The 22,684-nt window shown below is 38.8% G+C and overlaps 1 protein-coding gene across 2 annotated transcripts in view; it reads right to left on the minus strand.

Moving 5' to 3' along the window:
- Positions 1–17,074, minus strand: part of LOC136842599 (peptidyl-prolyl cis-trans isomerase-like 3) — a 341,106-nt gene extending 324,032 nt beyond the window's left edge. For both annotated transcript variants that reach the window (XM_067110174.1, XM_067110175.1), the window contains exon 1: positions 16,839–17,074. In XM_067110174.1, coding sequence (XP_066966275.1) covers positions 16,839–17,041 — 203 coding nt within the window. In that variant the 5' untranslated portion in view covers positions 17,042–17,074. The remainder of the gene's footprint in view (positions 1–16,838) is intronic.
- Between the last annotated feature and the right edge of the window lie 5,610 nt (positions 17,075–22,684).

The following is a 22,684-nucleotide window of genomic DNA, read 5'->3' on the forward strand; positions in this document are numbered from 1 at the left end:
CTCCTGGGCCTAAGATTCCTAGAGCAGTGTAATCATTTTTAGTTTAACACCAATATCCAGCACAAGGACTCAACCCAACACACTTATTCTCTCAAGAATACAATACTCCGTATGTATATGCTGACTATTGAGTTTCCATTACAAAGATTTTAATTATCTGTAGGTAACTGATAAAACGGATAGATTTAAGATTCTACAGTCAAGAGACCCTCTGGATGTCGCAAAAGCGTCACTGCCGACCTATATCAAGTACTTCACATTTGGAATTCCGCATGCTCACCTTGATGCTCAGAATAAATTGAGTATGAAGTCTCCGTAGACACATCAAACATGTTAAAATTGGATTGCATCCAAAGTTCATTTTAATTTATTTAACGCAGTCTCTCCATGGAGATTGTTTTCTTTGAGAGAGGCAGATTGCCCCGTTACTTTGTATCGCAGTGTAAGCGATCTTCAGAAGTAAACACAAGCGGCAGTTGCCAGATTGGCATATTGAGTGCCAAATTCGAGAAATTGGGCACTTTTCAAACCTGATTGGCATCCAAAATTTTGATTTGGCTCATTTTTATTTGGGTATATTTTTCTTAAATTCGATATTTCTTAAATTATATAAAACTCTGTCAACCTGTATGTTTGAGCAAGGAGCCGTTTCAAAGGTAAAGTCCGTCTACTACTACAATACTACTACTACTATTACTGCTGAAAACGCATCCCTAGTGTGGAAAATCAAGATCTCCAAGAAGAATAAATGGCTTATCGAAGATACTTAACTGTAAGTAGCATGCCCAGTCTATTAACCTAATAATGATGTAGTTATGGCTGAATATGAAACCCAATATAAAATTTTTGTTACTTAGTTATATAGTTAGTTGTGGTACATTTCATAACCTGGGATTATGTGGTGAATTTTGCAGGGGCTTCGAGACAGGGACCAGCCCTAGTATAGCCAAACCTTTACTGTAGCCTAGTTATGAGTAGTGCCAGATATTCGAGCCATATGCTCCTTATGTTGAAAGACTAAATGTGTTGTATTTACTGCAATATGAAATATCATGAAAAATATTTAGCGTAAACTGCTTTGATGAACTTGTTCTCACCTAGCTGTATTGTTATTGCCCCAAGGACCGGCCATTTGTAAGAATTGCAGTTGTTCTTCCAGGAAAGTTAATTTTCTTCTTTCTCAGGCGGCTTTTCTAATAAGATAATTGTAATGATGGAAACTCTTCTTGGAATTAATGACAATACCTTCATACTGGTGGACTGGTAAAACGAATTGGTTTTCATCTTATCAATAAGTTTAATTGTTCACTCGAAACTGAGATTGTCTAAGATCGAAAGTGTGCGTGCATTTGTGCGCGTAGTTCAACCAAGTGCGTATAGCGTAAGCTCAACTCGCACTGTTCAAGACGTGTGTGGCGACTTGAGAGGAAAGGGATGTAATTCCTCTTATTTTCATTTGAAATGCCATATTTCTCCTCTTTGTAAAAGGTATGCACATATCTTAGTTTATACAGGCATGTTGCCATAACACTGTTTAATAGTGTTCTCTGTGTATCTTGCCTTAATGTAACAGCAAATTACCGAGAGTTACTATGGTAATGTTACGTGTTGCAACATGATGAGCTTTGCATGGTTGCAGTGCCACCAACCATAGGCTAAGATGTGTGATATTCTTCCATGATTTTATGAATATATATCAACTCTGACTTCAATTACACCTCTTATGCATGAAAAGCCAGGCTAACTGTGTAATGTAACAGTTAAGTTAAGCATGAGTACAGTATAGCCTGCTGGCGACCGCATGCTGTTTAACACAAAAATGGCTGGTCCTTAAATGAACTTTTTTTGTGGCCGCAGGGAACCAGTCTAGGCATTCGTATACATGAACCAGCGAAGCGGCTTTGCAAAGATGAACAGGGAGACGAGGCCAAGAAACCAAAGGCACCTACAAGAAACCAGTTCTGCAAAGCTATGGAAGGAACATTAGGAATGTTGTTTACAACTATGTAAACTACTTCAAGAAGCACAACAACCCATGGAATGCTTCTCAACCCTAACTACAAAACAAGATTCATTCGCTTCACACGCTAAGTACTGGTCCAAGCTAAGAGTAATCCGGGGTTTATTAATCCCAGGCCAGTGTGTTGCAATTTGCTGGCCTATGCCCAGGATTGAGTCGTTATATAGGCTCGTCTGAGTTAATTGTCCTAAAATGAATGGTAGCCTGAATGCTTGCAGACAATTGGACATGTAAAGCCACGAGTAGTATAAATAAGAATGACGTATGGAGAAACATGACATTGTGACAGTGTGTGGGATGTATTTATCTGTTATAGATTCATATCCACCCCAACGTCCTAAAGTTACTACACAAAGCCATTAGGCCTGTATTTATTTTCTCAGGTGTGTATTTCAACCTATTGTGATTAGACTTATGTCACCCTAGCCTAAGGTACTATTAGCCTATTGTATTGTAGTTTATGTTGACTTTTTTACCTGTAGTCCTGTATAACATAGCCTACAAAATGGAGGGTGATGTAAAAAAGGAAGATTTCTATAATAATTTGTTGTGGGCCATGGATACTCAGAACTGTCAAATGAAACAACTGTGTGATCAGCTTATTGACAAGAAAAGGGAAATGGCTAATTTATCAAATTCTACACCTGTCACTTCCACGCCATCCAGTTCTAACAGAGCTAATGGTGCAGACATTGACCCATTGATTACAATAGACAGAGAGACATATCAGTGACACCACATAACCCAGCTTCAGTAGTGACACACAATTTATTTGGCAACACAATAGCCAGCCATGTCCAGCAACCATCCCAGGCAGTAACATACGATAACCCTATTATTCCAGTTGATAATCATTCTAAGTGACGGTTCAAAACCTAAGGATATTATGATGTTGAAGTTGTCAGAATTACAGGGTGTTGGGACTGATAACAGACTAGCTAGATTTTTAAGGTCAAGTAGAGTTCTGTGTTTCTGCAGATGTTGATAGAATCCAAGAAGAATTCACGCAGATGGAAACAAGAAAATTACAACGTGTTATTAACTGCTGAATGTAAGTAAAAGGGGAAATAACATATCTTGGAGTCAGTTTAAGGACATACTGAATCACCACTTTGCTTGTTCAACTAACATTACGCAGGCTTGCAGGAAATTGAGATTGAACATTACAGTATGATGAAGCCCCTAGAGCCTTTGTTAACAGAATGAAATATAAATTATCTGCCTTTGAAATGAAATTTCTAAGGATTCCCTCTAAAGGACAGTCCCAGAAAGAAGTTGCATAGAGGACTTAGTAGTGATCCCAAGAAAGCACTGCCAGATTTCTTGATGATAGGATACCAGAGAGATTCATTGAATTTGTTGAGTATGAGTATCATCTAGCTACACAAGTGGAGATGTTACCATAACGTAGAGTTCTTCCTGTTAATAATTCCAATTCCTAAATCCACAGCCTGTAGTAAATAGTAATGCACATAACCCAGCAGATTTGCAAGATCTGAGGAAGAGGGATTAGCGATTTGTCCAACAAATTAATAGGAAGTTTATAAGAATAAGGAACAATCAGTATTGCGCTTTCACTGTAAGGTCAGAGATCACAAACTTTCTGAATGTCCACGCCAACTCCAAGAGGTGCTTGTTTTGATTGTCACAAACCAAATTGTAAAAGAGGTTCGTGCAAAGTGTCCAGGACCTGTTAAGAATGAATGACTATGACTCAAGTGTCAGTCTCCTTCTATCCATTTGATGATAAACAATGTAATGTGTTAGGCCTTAATTGATACTGGTAGTGAAGTATGTTTAGCACAGAAGAAACTCATAGAAACTTAGCTACATTGTAATCAAATGAGAAATATACCCCAACTTGCTGGAGTTACTCAACATATTCTCCTGTTCTTGGTACAGTGTATTTGGATGTTCACATTGGTTCCGTGTGTCACCCACTGTTTTCTGTTGTGCCTGATGGTTATCTGGACACAGACTTATTGTTAGGAGCCGATTTACTTGTAGTCTGCACCAATGACATGGATGATGCATATAAAATCCATTATTTGGGATAGATTTATTTATCCAGTAAGATATCTGAAACCTAGGCCTTCTAATAAAGGGTCAGACAGGCAAAGATTTTCAACCCAATAACCTCATAAAGCTCAGGTTAGACTTAAAAAAAGAAACTTATTCACCTCAGTATACAGCTGGTATTTTACCTCTTACCTAGATGAACCTCTCAACACATTGTTAGAATTTGTACTGAAATTAAGGAGCAGTCAACTAGTCTACCAGGTTTAAAGTTAATGATGCTCAGGAAGTCTTTGCCACTTGTCAATAATACTGGGTGCTACATGACAGTGAAGGTTGGAACTTATTAAAGTATTATAGACAATTAGTGAAGGAGACATTGATCAACCAGTTCCAAATTGTAGAAAACTAATTCAGAATGATTTAGTTCCTCCAGGTGTTGACAGCACATCGTTATCAGCAATACTAAAGAAGAAAACCTAAGTATTTGTTTTCAGCAAAGATAATTCTCATCTACTACTGATCAACAAGCAGAATTAAGTGACATGTTGATTGCAAATTTACCAGTTTTCTATTCTTGAAGAGTAAGAATTAGTAAAATTTAAAGATGTCCAAGCTCATATTGCTGTAAGTGATCCCCAGCCAGTTAGGTTCCATATATCGACACTCCTGAAAGGTCAAAACCTTATTTCCACCATGTTAGAAGAAGGGAAGAAAGAGGAATAATAGTTTCAAGCGGCATGGCTAAGCCCAATTGTACTGGTTAGGAAACCTGATCATACTCAAAGAATGTGCCTATCACTGTAGAGTCAACACACACCTCCAGGCTGACATTCACTCCTTTACCAGATTAGAAGAAAATGGTAGAAACAGCTGCAGGAACTATTATTATGCATCCTTAGATACAGATGCATATTATCAAGTGGAATTAGATGAAGAGAGAGAGATTTAAACAACTTTTAGTGATGGAGTTTCTCACTTTATAGATTCAAGCGTCTACCCTTTGGATTAAAGCTGCAGTCCAAACAATATTTTCACGTATCATGTCTAATATCTTGGCTCCTCTTATTAAGAAAGGGTGGAAGTAAGAACTACTAGATGATATTGTTGCTTGGGCTCCCAGTTTTCAACCTGTTGAAAAGATTAGAGCAACTATTCAAACTTTTCAGTGAAAGAGGAGTGAAGTTAAACCTTAAGAAATGTCAGATAGGCCAAAAGGAAATCAAGTTCTTAGGTCACATAATTTCAAAGGATGGTTGTAGACCCTGTCCAGACAATATCAAAAGCATCACAAAAAATGAAACCCCTACCAATGTTATGAAAACCAGGAGATTTCTAGAATGTGTGGGTTTTACAGGAAGCACACATGATTATGCTAAAATTGCTGTTCCTTGACTAATCTCTAAAGGAGAAAGAACCTTTCTGTGGACAAAGATTGTCAATCCATGATAGCATGCAACACACTAATCACTTGCCCAGTACTAGTGAAGGCTCAGATGACCAAACTTTGAATTATCTTACTGATGCTAGTTTAGGATCAATGTAGGTGTTGTTTTGATGCAGAGACAAGATGATCAGTTAAACCCATTGGATATTTCTCTCAAAGAAATCAGCGCTGAACAATCGCGCTATGGCACACGGACAGAGAAGCGACTTCATATTGTCTTAGCATGTCGTGGATCCATCATTTTGGGGTGTTCCATCAACATTCCACGAACAACAACTTGCTTTGCCCTTCAAGAGAAAGACACAAAGCCCACCAGAATGAGCAAGATGGGCACTTGAGATGGTGATTACCGCCTAAGGTAGAGTATAGGCTGCGGGTAAAACACCCAGGTGGCAGATCAACCAAGTAGACCAGTCAGATAGTCTTTCATCAGAGTGGGACAATTATCTTGGGTCTCGAGCAGATGAGTGCTCAAAGAAAACAGTTAGAGAACCCAAGGTGGGCTGAACTAATAACTTTTCTAGAAGGTGGTAAATTACCACGTAAGAAGTTTTCCAGAGCTTTTGATTGACCAATTCGTTGTGCGAAGGATTGTTGTATCTTCAGCGCAGATAAACTTGATAACTCAATTCAGTTGAGATTAGTAGTTCCTATGATTTAACAAAGACAGCTTTGAAGTATGGTCATGAATCAAACTATATCACCTTAGTATACGCAAAACAATTACGTTATTGAAACCCTGTTCTATTGGCCTCATTGCGAACTGTGATGTTACCAAATATGTAAAGTGGAGTGTGTTATGTGCCAAAAACATAAAGCCAGTAGTTCGTTACAACAACAGTTCCGAGAATTGCCTCCTGTAATTCAAGCCTTAGAGCGAATCAGTCTTGATTTAACTGATATGTTATCAGGTGCAAACGGTTATAGATATGTATTGATCTGTTATTGATCACTACAGTGGCGTATGTAGGTTCGCAACTATTTGTGTAATGCACAGAGGAAGTAAGCAAAAACTTCTTGTTCATTGAATGACTTTGGCGTACTCAGCATGTCATTTTGATAATAGTTGAATTCACCTCAAACCAATTTATACTATGCCAAGAACATAAAGATAATACTGGTTATATTACCCTGCATCATCCACAAGGAAATATACAGATTTTATAGAACCATGAAAACAGTACTAAATGTAATGTAAAGGACATCCTTAACAATGGTTTAAGTACTTAGGTGAAATGTATGTGTTTAATTTGCTGGTGTTCATACCAATTTCAGGAACAATCCTCACTATGTATTTTTCCAGAGCACCCAGGCAAGTGACTTAAAGTGTGTTACCCACAATTGCTGATGATGTAGAAGACTGCCATTGCAAAGGCTCAAACACACAGAAAACTTCATAGAGAGATGGCCATGCATTTAATAGCCAATCAAAAGAGAAAAATGAGAAAGTGGATGAAAACACTCTGTATGGGTTAAAATGAAATGGTCTTGTGACTTAAAGAAACTAAACCCCAGGTGGTGCGGTCCATATGTAGTAACCAAAGTGTTTAGAGATGGTGCAAAAATATGATGAAAACATGTCGACCAAACCATTAAACAAAGCTGCTGACAAGGGAAACCCTTTATAGGACAAGAACAGTGAGCAAATGCAGGAAATGGACGATATCACTCCCATGTAGTGAATGAAAGAGTGCAAACCCAGAGTAGCACTGTATTGTTCTCCTCTAGGTTAATCGAAATATGAAATCATTTTTTTTTATATACTGCATTGTGTATTTGTATTTTTCTGCAGGAGTTTTTGTATTTAAAGTGTTAAAACACTTTATAGGTAACCATTATATTAATTTCAAATATACTTGTATAGGTTGGTATCTGTAGATCATAGATCTGAGAATATCATCACTGTTTTGTGCAGGGAATCAGTACTCAGCTGAGTTTGTGTGAAGAGCAACCCGTCCAAAAGCTTTACAAACTCTGGCTGATGTTCGCCAGTAATCGGCGTAAGTTAAATGGCAGGATGTTTTTTAAGAGGTATACACTTCGTGCGTTGTTCCTGCTATTGTTATAAGAATGAACCTGCACAGATGATGTGTTGAGTGTTGTGAGAAAAATGACGGCAAGTGACAAATTTCACGAGGAGTGACTAGATCTTAACTGAATTTAAGATCACTCTCTACATAAGTGTTTATTGGTAAAGTTATTAGGATGGTTAGGTGAAACGCGCTCAAGGGTGGCGTCCCAATCGCTCTTATATATGTCTGTTAGCAGACCTTATTACTGATTAAACGTTGCAGTTTATATCTCTGGTTGGAGATGGTTGAGAGATAGAAAGCATTCACTGTTTGGTGCAAGACTGGTATTGTTGTTGTTAAATTTATGGTCTACCCCACATTTAATTTAAGGATTGATTGTTCTTGATAAATGAAACCAATTTCCGTAGGGGTAAAGTGCATGTAATGATGGAAATCCTTCTTTGAATTAAATTAATAACACCTTCATAATTGGTGGACTGGCAAATGAATTGGTTTTCATCTTATCAATAAGTTGGACTTAACCAATTGAAATTGAGATTGTCTATGATCGAGTGTGTGCGCATCGCAGCAAGTTCAAATCCAAGTGCGTAGTAGCGTAGTTCAACTCGCACTGTCTCAAGACGTGGCGACTTCAGAGGAAAGCGGACAGTCCCATTTTCATTTGAAATGCCATATTTCCCTTTGTAAAAGGTATGCACATATTTATTTATGTTGTGAATATGTTGCCATAACACTTTATTGAAAAGTTCTTTATCTTGTCTTAATGTAACAGCAAATTACCGAGAGTTGTTGGTAATGTTACGTAAGTTGCAACATGATGAGCTTGCATGGTTGAAAGTGCCACCAAACGATATAGGCTAAGATGTGCATATTCTTCCATGATTTTATGAATAGCATATCACAACTCTTGACTTCAATTACAACTTCTTATGGTATGAAAAGCCAGCTAACTGTGTAATGTAACAGTTAAGTTAGGCATGAGCACAGCATAGCTTCCAAGCTAAGGACTGCATGCGTTAACACAAAATGGTTGCCTAAATGAACTTTGCATTACAGGAACCAGTCTAGGGCATTCGTGATACATGAACCAGTCTACAAGATTCTGCAATACATGAACCAGTAGATGCCTGTACAAGAACCAGTATAAGTACTTGGTGTAAGAACCAGTTCTAAAAGCTATGGAAGGAACATTAGGGAATAAGTTGTTTACACCCATGTAACCTACTGGGTTATTTACTAAACAACTTGCGGGAGGCGTTTCAACCCTAACTACAAATGAAGATTCCGTCCGCTCATTAATGTCAAGTACCAGTCCAAGCTAAGAGTAATCCGGGGTTTACAACCCAGCCAGTGTAAGCAAACTTGTTTTACCTAAGCCCAGGATTGAGTCGTTATATATAGGCTCGTCTGAGTTAATTGTCCCAAAATGAATGGTAGCCTCCGGAATGTAAGCCAGACAATTGACATAAAGCCACGAGTAGCAGAAACAAGAATGACGTATGGAGTAAACATGACATTGGTGACAAAGTGGTGTGGACAAACATTCATGGTAGATTCATATATCCACCCCAACGTCCTAAAGTTGGCCACAAAGCCACAGCCCGTTGTATTTATTTGTGTGTGGTAGCCTAACCTATTGTGATTAGACTTATGTCACCCTAGCCTAAGGTACTATTAGCCTATTGTATTGTAGTTTATGTTGATTCTTACCTGTAGTCCTGTATAACATAGCCTACAAATGAGGGTGATGTAGAAAGAGAAGATTTCATGATAATTTGTTGTCTGCCATGGATACTCAGAGCTCTCAAATGCAACAATTGTGTGATCAGCTCATTGACATGAAAAGGAAATGGCTAATTTATCACCTACACCTGTCACTTCCACGCCATCTCAGTTCTAACAGAGCTAATGGTGCAGACATTGACCCATTGATTAAGCAATAGATGAGCAGACATATCAGTGACACCACATAACCCCAGCTTCAGTAGTGACACACACAATTTATCAGTAATACACAAATAGCCATGTCCAGTAATCCATCCCAGGGCAGTAAACACAGTCGATAACCCTATTATTCCAGTTGATAATCATTCTAAGGGATTTGTCTTAAAACCTAAGGATATTATGATGTTGAAGCTGTCAGGAATTACAGGTGTTGGGATCGATAACAGACTAAAGCTAGATTTTAGTCAAGTAGAGTTCTGTGTTTCAGATGTTGATAGAATCCAAGTAGCACTACCAGAGTGGAACAAGAAACTGCAACGTTATTAACTGCTGAAATGGGTAAAAGGGGAAATAACATATCTTGGAGTCAGTTTAAGGACATACTGAATCACCACTTTGCTTGTTCAACTAACATTACGCAGGCTTGGCAGGAAATTGAGATTGAACGTTACAGTATAGATGAAGCCCCTAGAGCCTTTGTTAACAGAATGAAATGTAAATTATCTGCCTTTGAAATGAAATTTCCTAAGGATTCCCTTCCTAAAGCTGACAGTCTTGTGAAAAAGAAGTTGTATAGAGGACTTAGTAGTACATCCCAAGAAAGACTCAAGGATTTTTACGATAGGATACCCTTAGAGAGATTCATTGAATTTGTTGAGCAGCGAGTATCATCGCCACAAGTGGAGATGTTACCCAACGTAGAGTTCTCTTCCTGTTAATAATTCCACCTCAACCACAGCCTGTAGTAAAGGTAATGCACATAACTCCAGCAGATTTGCAAGATCTGAGGAAGCAGATTAGTGATTTGTCCAACAAATTACAGTTTAGTAAGAATAAGGAAAACAATCAGTATTGTGCCTACTGTAAGGTCAGAGATCACAAACTTTCTGAATGTCCACGTAACCCTCCAAGAGGTGTTTGTTTTGATTGTCACAAACCAAATTGTAAAAGAGGTTCAGCAAAGTGTCCAGGACCTGTTAAGAATGAATGACTAGACTCAAGTGTCAGGTCTCCTTCTATCCATTTAATGATAAACAATGTAATGTGTTGTGCCTAATTGATACTGCTGGGTAGTGAAGTATGCTTTAGCACAGAAGAAACTCATGTGAAATCCCCAGTTTACATTGTAATCAAATGAGAAATATACCCCAACTTGCTGGAGCTTGCTCAACAAGTATTCTCCTGTTCTGGTACAGTGTATTTGATGTTCACATTGGTTCCAGGGTGGTTACCCATTTGTTTTCTGTTGTGCCTGATGTAATATCTGACACAGACTTATTGTTAGGAGCCGATTTGATTAGGGTCTGCACCAACGACATGGGACGATGCAAAATAAATTATTATTTGGGATAGATTTATTTATCCAGTAAGATATCTGAAACCTAGGCCTTCTAATAAAAGGGTCAGACAGGTTAAAGTACTTCAACCTAATGAACCTCATAAAGCTCAGGTTAGACTTAAAAAGAAACTTATTCTACCTCAGTATACAGCTGGTATTTACCCCTTACCTGTAGATGAACCTAACACATTGTTAGAATTTGTACTGAAATTATGAGTGTCAAACCTGGTCTGCACCAGCCTTTAAAGTTAATGATGCTCAGGAAGTCTGCCACTCTGTCAACAATACTAAAGCAAAGGATGACAGTGAAGGTTGGAACTTATTAGGGTATTATAGGACACCAGTGAAGGCTGAGACATTGATCAACCAGTTCCAAATTCTAGGAAAACTAGAATTCAGAATGATTTAGTTCCTCCAGGTGTTGATGTTAATATCAAGTCAGGCAATACTAGAGAAGAAAACCTTAAGTATTTGTTTTCTCAGCAAGATAATTTCCATCTTACTACTGATCAACAAGCAGAATTAAGTATGTTGATTGCAAATCACCAAGCCATTCTTGAAGAGAAAGAATTAGGAAATTTAAAGATGTCCAAGCTCATATTGCTGTAAGTGATCCCTAAAGCCAGTTAGGGGTTCCATATATCGATACCCCGAAAAGGCCAAAACCCTTATTTCACCATGTTAGAAGATACGGAAGAAAGAGGAATAATAGAAGCCTCAAGCGCGGCATGGCTAAGCCCAATTGTACTTGTTAGGAAACCTGATCATACTCAAAGAATGTGCCTTGATTACCGTAGAGTCAACACACACCTCCAGGTGAATGGACTATTTCACTGGGTGACACGGGACCCCGATCAGAAATATATATATATATATATATATATATATATATATATATATATGTATATATATATATATATATATATATATGTGTATGTATGTATAAGTATCTCTTTTGATTCATGATATAATATATGTGAATTTTCTACCATATATTCTTAATTGATTTTTTCGCATTAGTGCATTGACACAGTTTGTGCAATTTAAATATTTGTTGAGAATTGACTTAATGGGCAATCATATAAATACTTTATTTTATTTGTGATTTTGCAATCGTCCACTGAAATATATTCTTTTTGTCACAATGAGGGCAGTGTGAGGTAAGTGACCAGTGATGTTGTGGTGTAGAACAGATAGGAAATTAGATAGAAAAGAGAGAGAGCGACAGAGAGATAGAAAGAAAAAAGTTAGGAGAGAAGGGAGAGAAATAAGAATAAAGAGAGGCAAAGAACACAGTGATAACGCCTAAATGCTGTTGTGTCATGTTATCAATACGGGATGTTTACATGAACCATTGCAGTATATCGTGTTGAAGCCATAAAAACAGTCGTAAAAGTGAGAAATAATGGCCTCGCGATTGAAGCTAAGCAAAACATGAGTCAGCACAACCTAAATGCTTACAACAGCTGGTTCTATAGCCCGCCTTCTCAGGAAGGTGTTTTCGTGGAAGTTCCAGGAATTTGGGGTTGGCTCAGTGATGTACTTCTTCAACCTCCAATCAATTATGTGTGGGAGGGGTCTTTCACACACCCTCCTAAGATCACCTCCTATCAAGTCCTCTAGGAGAGATTTGAATCACACCCACTACAGTCCTTCCAATCAGCTACTTGAAGGAGGCCTTGCTGATTAATCCTTCAATAAGGCTAGAAGGAGGTGGAGATTGCAGGTAACAAGCAAGTTTTCTTAGGGTTCGACGAGTTAGAGACCTGCGAGAGGAGAGTTCAGAACTGTGTCCTTCATGGGAGAGTACGTCTCCCCTCACTTCAGTGTTCCCCATATAGACTGAGTCAAGAGTGATTTGTTTTCTATCACTGTAACTTGTTGATTTTGTACTGATCTTTATAATACTAAATACTAATTAAAGTGAAGAAATTACAGATCTCGTCTCTATACGCCTTTCTGAGAGATATCAATACTTAAAAATAATAAATATACAAAGATGGCACATCATCCGCGAAGCGATCTGAAGGACACCTCGAAAGAAACCAAGGTAAGAAGAGAAAGACTAAAATCCATACAAACATATAACAAAGAACATAAAAAGGGAAAGATACCCCTAACACAAGTATGCAATGTTAAATTACCAAGAAATATTTAAAATGCTACGTAAATAAATGTTTCATCACAAACATAAAAAATGTGTAAATATGAAGAGATTGTAAATAGAAAAACACACAAAAATACACACAAGATTTATCAATAATAATTTCACTCGGTCAAAATTTCCCAACTTATCATACCATGGTATTAATAAGTAAAATTCACAAACTTGTGAAAACCTCTGTAAATCACTTGCTGCAGCTGCGTTACCACAAAACACACTTTTTACCAGGCGCAGTTACAAACTAAATAACTTTACTAAATTCAGATCTCAAAGTTAATGCTAATACGTGACCACAAAACACTACGTTAAAAGTAATCTCTTTCCAAGAACAGAGAGAGACAGAGGAACAAATTAACTGGTCTCAGAAATCAGAATGAAACAGATTTTAGAATTCCAGTAACACATGAAACAATTACATGATGTCATTAAAGCATTTTGGGTACGAGATACAAAAGGGAAGTTCTAGAAGCAGGGAGGTGACGTCATTAAAGCATTTTGGGTGCGAGATACAATGGAGAAATTTCTAGAAGGAAAGTGATGTCATCCTAGCAAAACGTTCTGAACGCAATCTTACAAAACATGGCGTAACTGATCAAGACACGTATTTTTTCTCTCAAAGTGGCGTACGTGACTCAAACAATGCATGTAACAACATGAAATCGCTCGTCTTGAGCCCGTATGGGACGAATCGGCATTTGTTTTCCGAACCTGTCATCACGGCCCAAAACAAAGCGTTCTCTCTTATCTCAACTGATGACAATTGAAATGAAACAAGTCTTTGCTGGACACACTCGTGTTCACATACTATGCTTTTATCAAGAAAGATATTATTCTAAACTACACTATTATTAAAATTGTATTATCAATTCTAAATTACGCTATTAAGTTATTTAATCATTAGTTCTTTTGAGAGCTGCTGCCAAACTAAATATGACACTTCAACAATCATTATCATTACAAATAACACATGAAAAAAAGTAAATATGTCAAAATTATAGGAGGATATATGCATTACAAGGCAACATCATGAATATATGAATATATATATATATATATATATATATATATATATATATATATATATATATATATATATATATATATATATATATATATATATATATATATATATATATATATATATATATATATATATATATATATATATATATATATATATATATATATACACTGTATATATATAATACAGTTCAGTGTCCCTTACATTACTAAAAGTTCAGTGTCCCTTACATTACTAAAAGTTCAGTGTCCCTTACATTACTAAACTGCTGCTTGTGCTGTTCTGAAAAAGTTGAATGATGTGTTTGATTTTCTCCTACCCACACAACTTGGGCAAGGTAGGTCAATCACCAACCAGATTAGGGATCGATCTGACACAGGTAAATGGTAGTGGGCACAACCCTCCTGGAAAGACCTGATTCCCAGGCAGAAAGCTCCCTGAGTCCCCAAACTAAATAAGGGCAGTCTAGAGGTTGGCCGGCCCCTGTACACACGGTGGTGCAACACACCCTCTGAAATGGTTATGGAATGCAAAAGTGTAAAAATAACAGAAGGATCTGAAAAACTTTATGCTTTGTAGCTTGAAGTGGTGGAGAGAGTGAAGGATAAGCTTGGAAAGAATGATTAGGGAATAGGAAGAAAGGCAAGAGGATAGGGTGTGCTCCTGAGTGTTCACAGGCAACATTACTTGACTATCTTTAACATCATGCCCAGTTCCTGTGTTTAACATAAGGTTTCTCCATATTAACAGACTAATTGCCTGCTTTATCAGTACAATTCAAACACTGTGTATATCTGCCATACTTAAAGGAGAAATGGTTCCCACAATGATTATTCCTATAAAAGATCTAGCTTGAGGAATTGTCTTACTATAAAAAGACATTCTCCAAAAAACAAAACGTAGAATTATATCAATTTTCCACCATAGCACAAACAAAAAATACTTCCCATGAGCCAGAATTCACTACTGGCGAGGTCATCACCATGGTGGTAAACCTCACTAAGGCACAGAAATCGGAGTTGCTCTATCATTACCTACCAGAGGGAGGGTAAATGGAAGTTGATACAGGCTGGTAAACCAGGCACAACCCTTTAATTTCCTTTTCCTTTTCTAAACTGCTGAATGAGCTGCAGCTTAAAAACTTATAATTACATGAATGTTAGGCAAGATTCATAGAAATAATAGTAGTTATGGAAGCTGAATTATGATCTGTAAGAAAGCTCAAGATATCATGGAAAAAGAGCATACATGAAGACCTCGACCAGAATATAATTCAGATGGAAAGTGCACTAGAAAGAAAAGTGGAGAGAAATCCTTCATGTCTAGGCCCGTAAGTGAGACGACATGAAAAGGAAAAAAGTGGAGAAAACTCATTTCATGTCCAGGCCCATAGAGGGAGAAGATGACATAAAAATCTTAATGATCATTTTCAAGTAGTTTGTCCAAACCACTTAGCTAATTTATTTGGTTCTCACAGGGCTGGCTCTAAGAATTTGTCTTTATTGCTTAAAGGCTTGTTTACACTAGGCTTCACAGCGCGCTGCATACGTAAAACTCATCACCAACTCCTCCCATATTCAAGTTAGCCCCGCCTCTTGACTGCTCTTCAGCATGCACGGAGCACTACCCAACCCATCAAGCTTGGCTTGATGGCTGCAGCACAACTCATTTAGCCGACGACCGCTCACTTCTCAACTGTTATCGTGTAGTACTGTATTTTACCGTAACTTCATGGAATTGAAACGAGAAGAAATTTGTTATCTGATAGAGTCTTATCAGCATTATCCACGTTTATGGAATGTCAAATTAAAAGCATATAAAAATAGAGATGTACATGACACCGCAGTGAAGACACTAAGGGAAGAGATGATTCAGATTAACGACAAAATAACGGAAGATATAAAAAAGAAAATCCAACACTACATGGCCAGTGAAAGCACGAATAAAAAGTGGAACGGGAATCAAAACAATCAGGAGATGGAACAGATGAGTACGATAATCCTGAAATTAGTTAGGAATAAAAGTGTAGCTTCCAATCTGGCTCCTGCTGGAATGCTGGCACGAAGATGAGTGTCCTCTTTCTCGATTAAAGGAGTTACCTTCTCCAGAAGCAATTCAAATGTTGGCAGTGATATTCTCAGATATTTTTTGAAAATATCCCATTCACCTGAAAGCTCATTGAAGATACTTCCATAACTTCCTCTAATCCTTTGCTGTAGAAACCAATCTTTCGTCCATTTCCTCCTTTTCTTATCACAACTGTGCATTTGATCATACATTTGTGCTACAACAACGGCAGCACAGGCAAATTCTTTCTCGTCACTGTTCATCATGGCTGTCAGGAAGATACTGCTGCCGCACTGGCAGTCGCACCACACACGTGGTGTAGAGGCAAAACGAGCAATGCAGCATGATGCATCACCAAGGTGGGTGGGCATACGCTGGCAGAGGTGACTTATGAAGCGCGCTGTGAAGCCTAGTGTAAACTAGCCTTAACACTTAGGAAACTGGTTAATAATATAAGCGAAAGTCAGTTATAACATTATTAAACAGGGTAATACAGTACTGCTCTTTTGGCCAAAATGAGTATGCAATTTGAATGTATAAAAAGAATATTTCAAGAGAAGTATTTCCTTGCCAAGGTGTTGGAATTACACAATGTGAGGAAATTCTAGCAGCAGAGACCTATAACACAATAATTCATTATAACCATTCCATTCACCTACTTACCAAAAGTATTTTTAAGATTCTGTACAAAATGCTGAGCATTCTACTTGTAAACAGAAAAATTGACTAAAAGCACCAGGAAAGCTGGTCACAGTATAAACTTTTCAAGATCATAATGTGAACTTACTTTCCAAAAACTGTGTACTTGAGATCTAAGTGTGGTTGAGGTGAATACGATATGAAGAACTGAGACCCATTAGTATTTGGGCCCCTGTTAGCCATAGAAACTGTTCCTCGAACATTATGCTGCAAAGAAAAAAAACAGGTTTTGACATAGGAAAAACCTATTTTTGTTAGTTGCTGTTGAGTCCTCAAGGAGTTACCTTCCATGTCTACCAGAGCTCCATGGTGACCAAATTAACATCAAAGAATTCTCTTCTAGTTGGTCTCTTTGGCCTGGTATTGTGCCGTAATGATTCACATTATAACACGTGATGGAATATATAATGGACTCAAAGATAAGAGGGCACTTTCCCTTATCTTCAGCGAAGCTGAACCCAGTTTTTCCAACGTCAAAAGAACCTACAAGAAAGAGAAGCGACTTGCGCATGCGCATCCACCCTCTTATTTACAACCGGGCCGTTAAAAGACCAAGGAGCCATTACTCTCTATTGGTCAATAGAGGTTGATCCCTTGCCCAAATCCCATGCCTTTTCGTCAGGGAAGTGGGAGGGTTTTGAGGACTCAACAGTGACAATCAAAAATAGGTTTTTCCTACGTCAAAACCTGTTTTTTGATACTGTAGTCGCTTGTTTTGTCCCCAAGGAGATTTACAAAGAAACTGACAGGTGACGAAAAAGCCTTAAGCTCTCACTTTTTAATCCCAACACCCGAAAGAAAATTACATTTCTGGTCCAAGGTCAAGCCACAGATTTATAGTGTCATTCTTTATTCCAAATACACGAACTTACGATTTAGGATGTAGTTCTACAGTGGCTTACCTAAGCATGATGGGTTTGGTTGCAGTATTGTCGTCCCTCTCCTAGTGATAGTTAGCATACTCACCGTCAGTAAGACCCCTGGTTTTCTGCCGCAGCACCTAGGGGTTAGGACTAACCATGCCACCTACTGATACATAGTGTAGTCGAATTTATTCGAGCATGTGGCAATAATTTAACTGATGACCACCCTGTGCATTTAGAGACTTCTTCGAAAGAGACATTTCTGAAGAAGGCCAACGATGTACTTACTTTCCTAACATCATGTGACCTATGAAAAGAGTGTGGATTTGCCTTTAATGAGACTACCATCATTCTCAGCCTTTGTAGGGAGAGTGGTTAGTTTGTGCTAGGGTGCAGCAAAATAGGACCTTCTGGGATGTTTGCCGTAACTTCTAGGTAAACCTTAAGTGCTCAAACTGGGCATAATGTCTTGTCTGCTAAATTGAGTTTTCTTATAAGAATGGACTTCCTTTTTAGAGGATCCATATTCTTGGCCAGGAATGATGGGACAGGGGACAATAATAATTGATGGTCAGCTATTTGCGTGATGCATTGTCCCCATCTAAGAGAGCCCAGTTCACTAATACGAGCTCCTGATGCTAATGCAAAAAAGAAGATCACATTTTGTAGCATGTGCGTTGTGGTTGTATTGGGTCCGCTGAATTGAGGGGTTGATAGAAGTCTAAGCACCTTGTTCAGGGACCAAGTAATTGGAAACCTTTCAGGAGTGGACCTTTGTAGAGCAAAAGACTGCAGAAGGAAGTGACAACTTCTATACTGGAGTCAACCACAAATCCATAAAAGATGGGTTCCATTAATGCAGCCTTGTATGCCATGACTCTTGTAACCGCAAGGCATTTGTCTTCAAAAGGGTATATAAGAAAAATAGTGTTTCAATAGAAATCTCAACTGGGCTCTCAGTATGGATATAATCTAACCATATCTTCCATGCAGACTGGTATTGCTGCATAGATGATGTCGGTAATTTTTGCACTAGGTACATAGCAATGTTGGGTGAGTAATTATCACGATTGATATTCTATAAAAAAATCTATACGTGAAGGTCTCGGCTCAGAAAGGAGGATGCGTAAGAGACTTTCCCTCCTACTGTCTGGGTTAGAACAGCAGAATTGATCTTTTTATCCACTGTTGAGGTAACAGGAACCAATGCCTGTTTGGCCAATTTGGGGCTATTAAGTACACTATTCCTTTGAAGGTTAGAAGTTTGCCCAAAACCTTTGAAATCTGGGACAATGGAGGAAAAGGTATCGTCCCACCCTTGTTTCAGTCTTAAGGAAGGCATCTCTTGCTGTTGCTTGACTGTCCAGGTTTGGAAACATGTATATTAGGAGTCTGTGATTCTAGTATGTGGTGAACGGGTCCACTTCCGGTTGTGGAAGCATGCTGGCTATTGTTTGAAAAGAGTGGTTGTCCAACATCCACTCTGTTTAGGCTGTCATTTTCCTTGATAGAGAGTCTGCTGTTATAATGAGACCCCATGTGAGATGAATTGCAGACATGCCACTTCCTTGCTTGTGCCATCCAAAGGATGGCTAACATTACCATATTGAGAGGAGGTGAATGTGATCCCAACCTCTTGATGTAGGATATTGTGGTTATGTTCTCTCTCTTTTGGAGGTTTGAGTTTTTTGAGAGACAAAAAGACAGCCACCAGCTCCAGGAAATTGATATAAAAATTCCTAAGTAGCTGATCACCTCCCTGCCACCTGACGATCCTCCCAACGTCCTCCCAACCTGTCAACGAGGCATCTGTGTGTTTGTCACTCATACAGATGGAGGAGTCAGGGGTGACCTGTTTCACCAGAGATTCCTTCTGAATCCAAGGCCGAAGTATCTCTCCAACTCTTTTAATCCTTTGATGAGGTCGGTCTCGCATCTTTTTTCTTGCATGCGACAGTCAGAATTTGTTTCCATTTTTAGTTGCAATCCACTGTACATATGTATTGGATCTTTTACTGATGAGAACTGCAGCAGGCCCATCATACATTCTGATTGCCATCTGGAAACTCTGGCCTGTGCAAGGAATCTTTTGAGTACTTGCCTTATTTTGTTTTGAATATGATGGGGAGAGAGACAGGCCGTGAAGAGTATCCCAACACAGTCCCAGCCACTGAAAGTGTCTGCTGGGCGTGAGGCAGGGTGTTTTCAAATTTATTATAAAACCTTTTGACTGTACTGTAGTCTGTTGACCATTGCTCTTTAGGTTTTTCAAGCACTCTTTTCTTGTGGGCCCCCCAGATCTTTTTGTTTGAGTTCTCGAACGAATACCATTGCTAATTTTGTAAAATATTCTTTAGGCAATGTTTAGCCAAAAGGACATGACTGAATCTGTAAGTATCTTTTCCTATCCAGAACCTTAGGAAGAGGCGGAAGGGAACGGCTATAGGAATGTGCCACTGTTCATCTTTCAGATCTATATAAACAGTCTGAGTCCCTTTTTGGAATGATTCAATGTACTTAGGCAACAGTAATTACCTGAAACTTTTGGTAAACAATGTGCTTGTTCAATGTTGATTGGCTGAGGATCACTCTTCTTTTGGAGGAATCCTTTTTTGAGGACAATGAAGATATGTACTTGGTAGTGAATATACGCATGTTTCTCTATGGGCCCCATTAACAGGGCCTTTTTGCACATATAAATAATGCTGTCCCCACCACGGAAAACTTCCATTGTCTGTGATGTCATCGAAGTTGGCCCCCAACCAATATAGTTCCTCTTGGTATCTGCCTCCTCCCCTGCCTTTACCTTTGATAGACATTCCAGGTGTTGTTTTTCCTTTTCCCCCCCCTATAAGATGGTTTTTGGACCTTGTGACAAAGGATGGCCTTGAAGTTGTTGCTGTCCCTTTGCAGGGAATTGTCCCTTCAAATCACTCTCCAATGTCACTGTTTTTTGAGGAAAAAAATTTTGGGGGGTGACTGAAGGCTTATATGATTTTTGATTGATCACAGTGAGCCCTTTTTGGGGTTAGGTAAAGGGAAACTTTGGGTTCTTTGTTTCCTGAATTCCCCTTTCCCCAGAAGAGCGTACACTATACAATTCTGCTGGTGGGCATGCTCACTGAGTTGAGCCACAACAGACTCCTCAAACAGGTCTTACAGAAGAGGTTAGAATGTAATAATGCAGTGACATTGGAGAGTGATTTAATGGAGCTCTCCATTCACACTTTTATGCACCATTCTAGGAAGTCATAGAGTGCTTCCCATCGGGTTCTCGTAAGACTTTTGGCCTCAACAGCAAAACTTATCCTGGAATCTTCTAGAAGCCTTTAGGTGACAACTTCCAGCAAGGTGGTAGAGATTATAATGCTAAGGAGTCGGAGCCTAGCACAAAATTCTGACAAGGCTGTCCCCTCTGAAAGTCTTCTCATAGGGGTCCCAAACTGCTGAGTAGCTATATCTAAAGGGAGCTGTTTCCTTTCAAAAGGGAGTTGCAGCATTGCTCATTCCTTGGTGAAATTTTCCAAAACTGGGATGACTGTGGCAGATGGTTTTAATTCTGCCATTTTCTCTTGTTTTTAGTCACTACCAATTCTGAAAAACTGTCTTTTCACATGATTAATATTTTTGAGAGTGAAGGGGCTACTTGGTGAGCAACTTGGGTCTTATTCAAAATGGAACTAGAGATTCATTTTTCATTGACCTGGTAAATGGCAATTTCTATAACTTTTAATGCTAAAGGCACAGGTAAGAAAACCATTTCTGTTAGTGGTTTCTCCATGTCTGGTGAGGATGGTACCAGGTACCATTCTGTATTAGGGAACGCTGCCATTTGTAAATTCTACATGTACAACTTCGATCATAGTTTTTCTCTCATTAATTACCTACTTGCCATCAGCAGAGAAAGAGCGCATTGAGGGGTCTTGTCAAGGATTATCAGTATCATCGGGATGAGTATTGGAGCCCAAATTATGTTTGATCTGAAGTTCTGTATTCCGAACTTACCCATTTGTTGTTTCTAGTCGGAATTCTAACTTCAGACCTTGTTTGGGCAGCATTTGTATCTACACTCACTTTTTGGTTACAGGATGCAGTACTTTTGCACTTTGGTGCATACATGACTGCCTGACTTTGCTTTTCAGAATCATGCTTCATGTCCCTTATATATTGCCATTCTGTGGCAAGGGCATCTTTGATGGTACTCAATTACCTTACGGAACTGACCAAATGCCGCAAACTGTGTATTCCTTTTGGGGGAACTTGCTGCAAACTGTGTATCCCATTTGGGGGAGCTTGCCGCAAACTGTGTATCCCCTTTGGGGGAGCTTGTGCAATCTAACTGAGCTTCAGCAACTAAACTGTAACTGCCTGTTAATCAAGGGGCAGAAGTCCTGGGCAAGTTACTATACCCTTCCAAAGTTGTAGAAATTTCAGTCTGAGTTAGGAGGATCCCAGTATACCTTTTGGGGGAAAGATCCTATTCAGCAACGATAGCTGCATGGGGAATAGAATTCCTTCTGGAAGGTTTCTCCCATGGCTAGTTAAAATTTGTGTCCCTGAGCCTTCTGGGTTCAGCAGGGCCACTTCGATGGCAATGTCCACTTCATAATTTTTAACAAGAATGTCAACTCCATCTAAAGATTCCTCTACTTCCTCCACAGGGTTAACCTGGGAGGTATTGGGGGCTGATGTTACTGGGTTTTGGCTCAAACACTGATGTTGTTCAGAGGAGTTCTGCCAGAAAGATATAATCTCCCCCTTCCTCACCCCTACTGAACCTAGAACCCATTGAGACAGCTTAAAAGGAGCTGTTTCGTCCTTACAACTTGCTGCCAGGAGCATACTACAAATCTCGCCCACATCTGGCAACCAAGCAAATTTTCCTTGTTTTTACAAGGACTATGCTCATGGCAGGTGGTATGGGCCATACCCACTGGCAACAAGGGAACTGAGCAATTTGCTGCGGAACACTTGAATTGAGGATCCTGCCTAATGGCAGCCCTGTAGTGATATAAAGCAAGTTATTATTAGAAGCTAATTAGTATTAATTGTTTTTAAGTGAGGGACACCT

This window comes from Macrobrachium rosenbergii, chromosome 10, assembly GCF_040412425.1.
Source record: "Macrobrachium rosenbergii isolate ZJJX-2024 chromosome 10, ASM4041242v1, whole genome shotgun sequence".
Lineage (NCBI taxonomy): Eukaryota > Metazoa > Arthropoda > Malacostraca > Decapoda > Palaemonidae > Macrobrachium > Macrobrachium rosenbergii.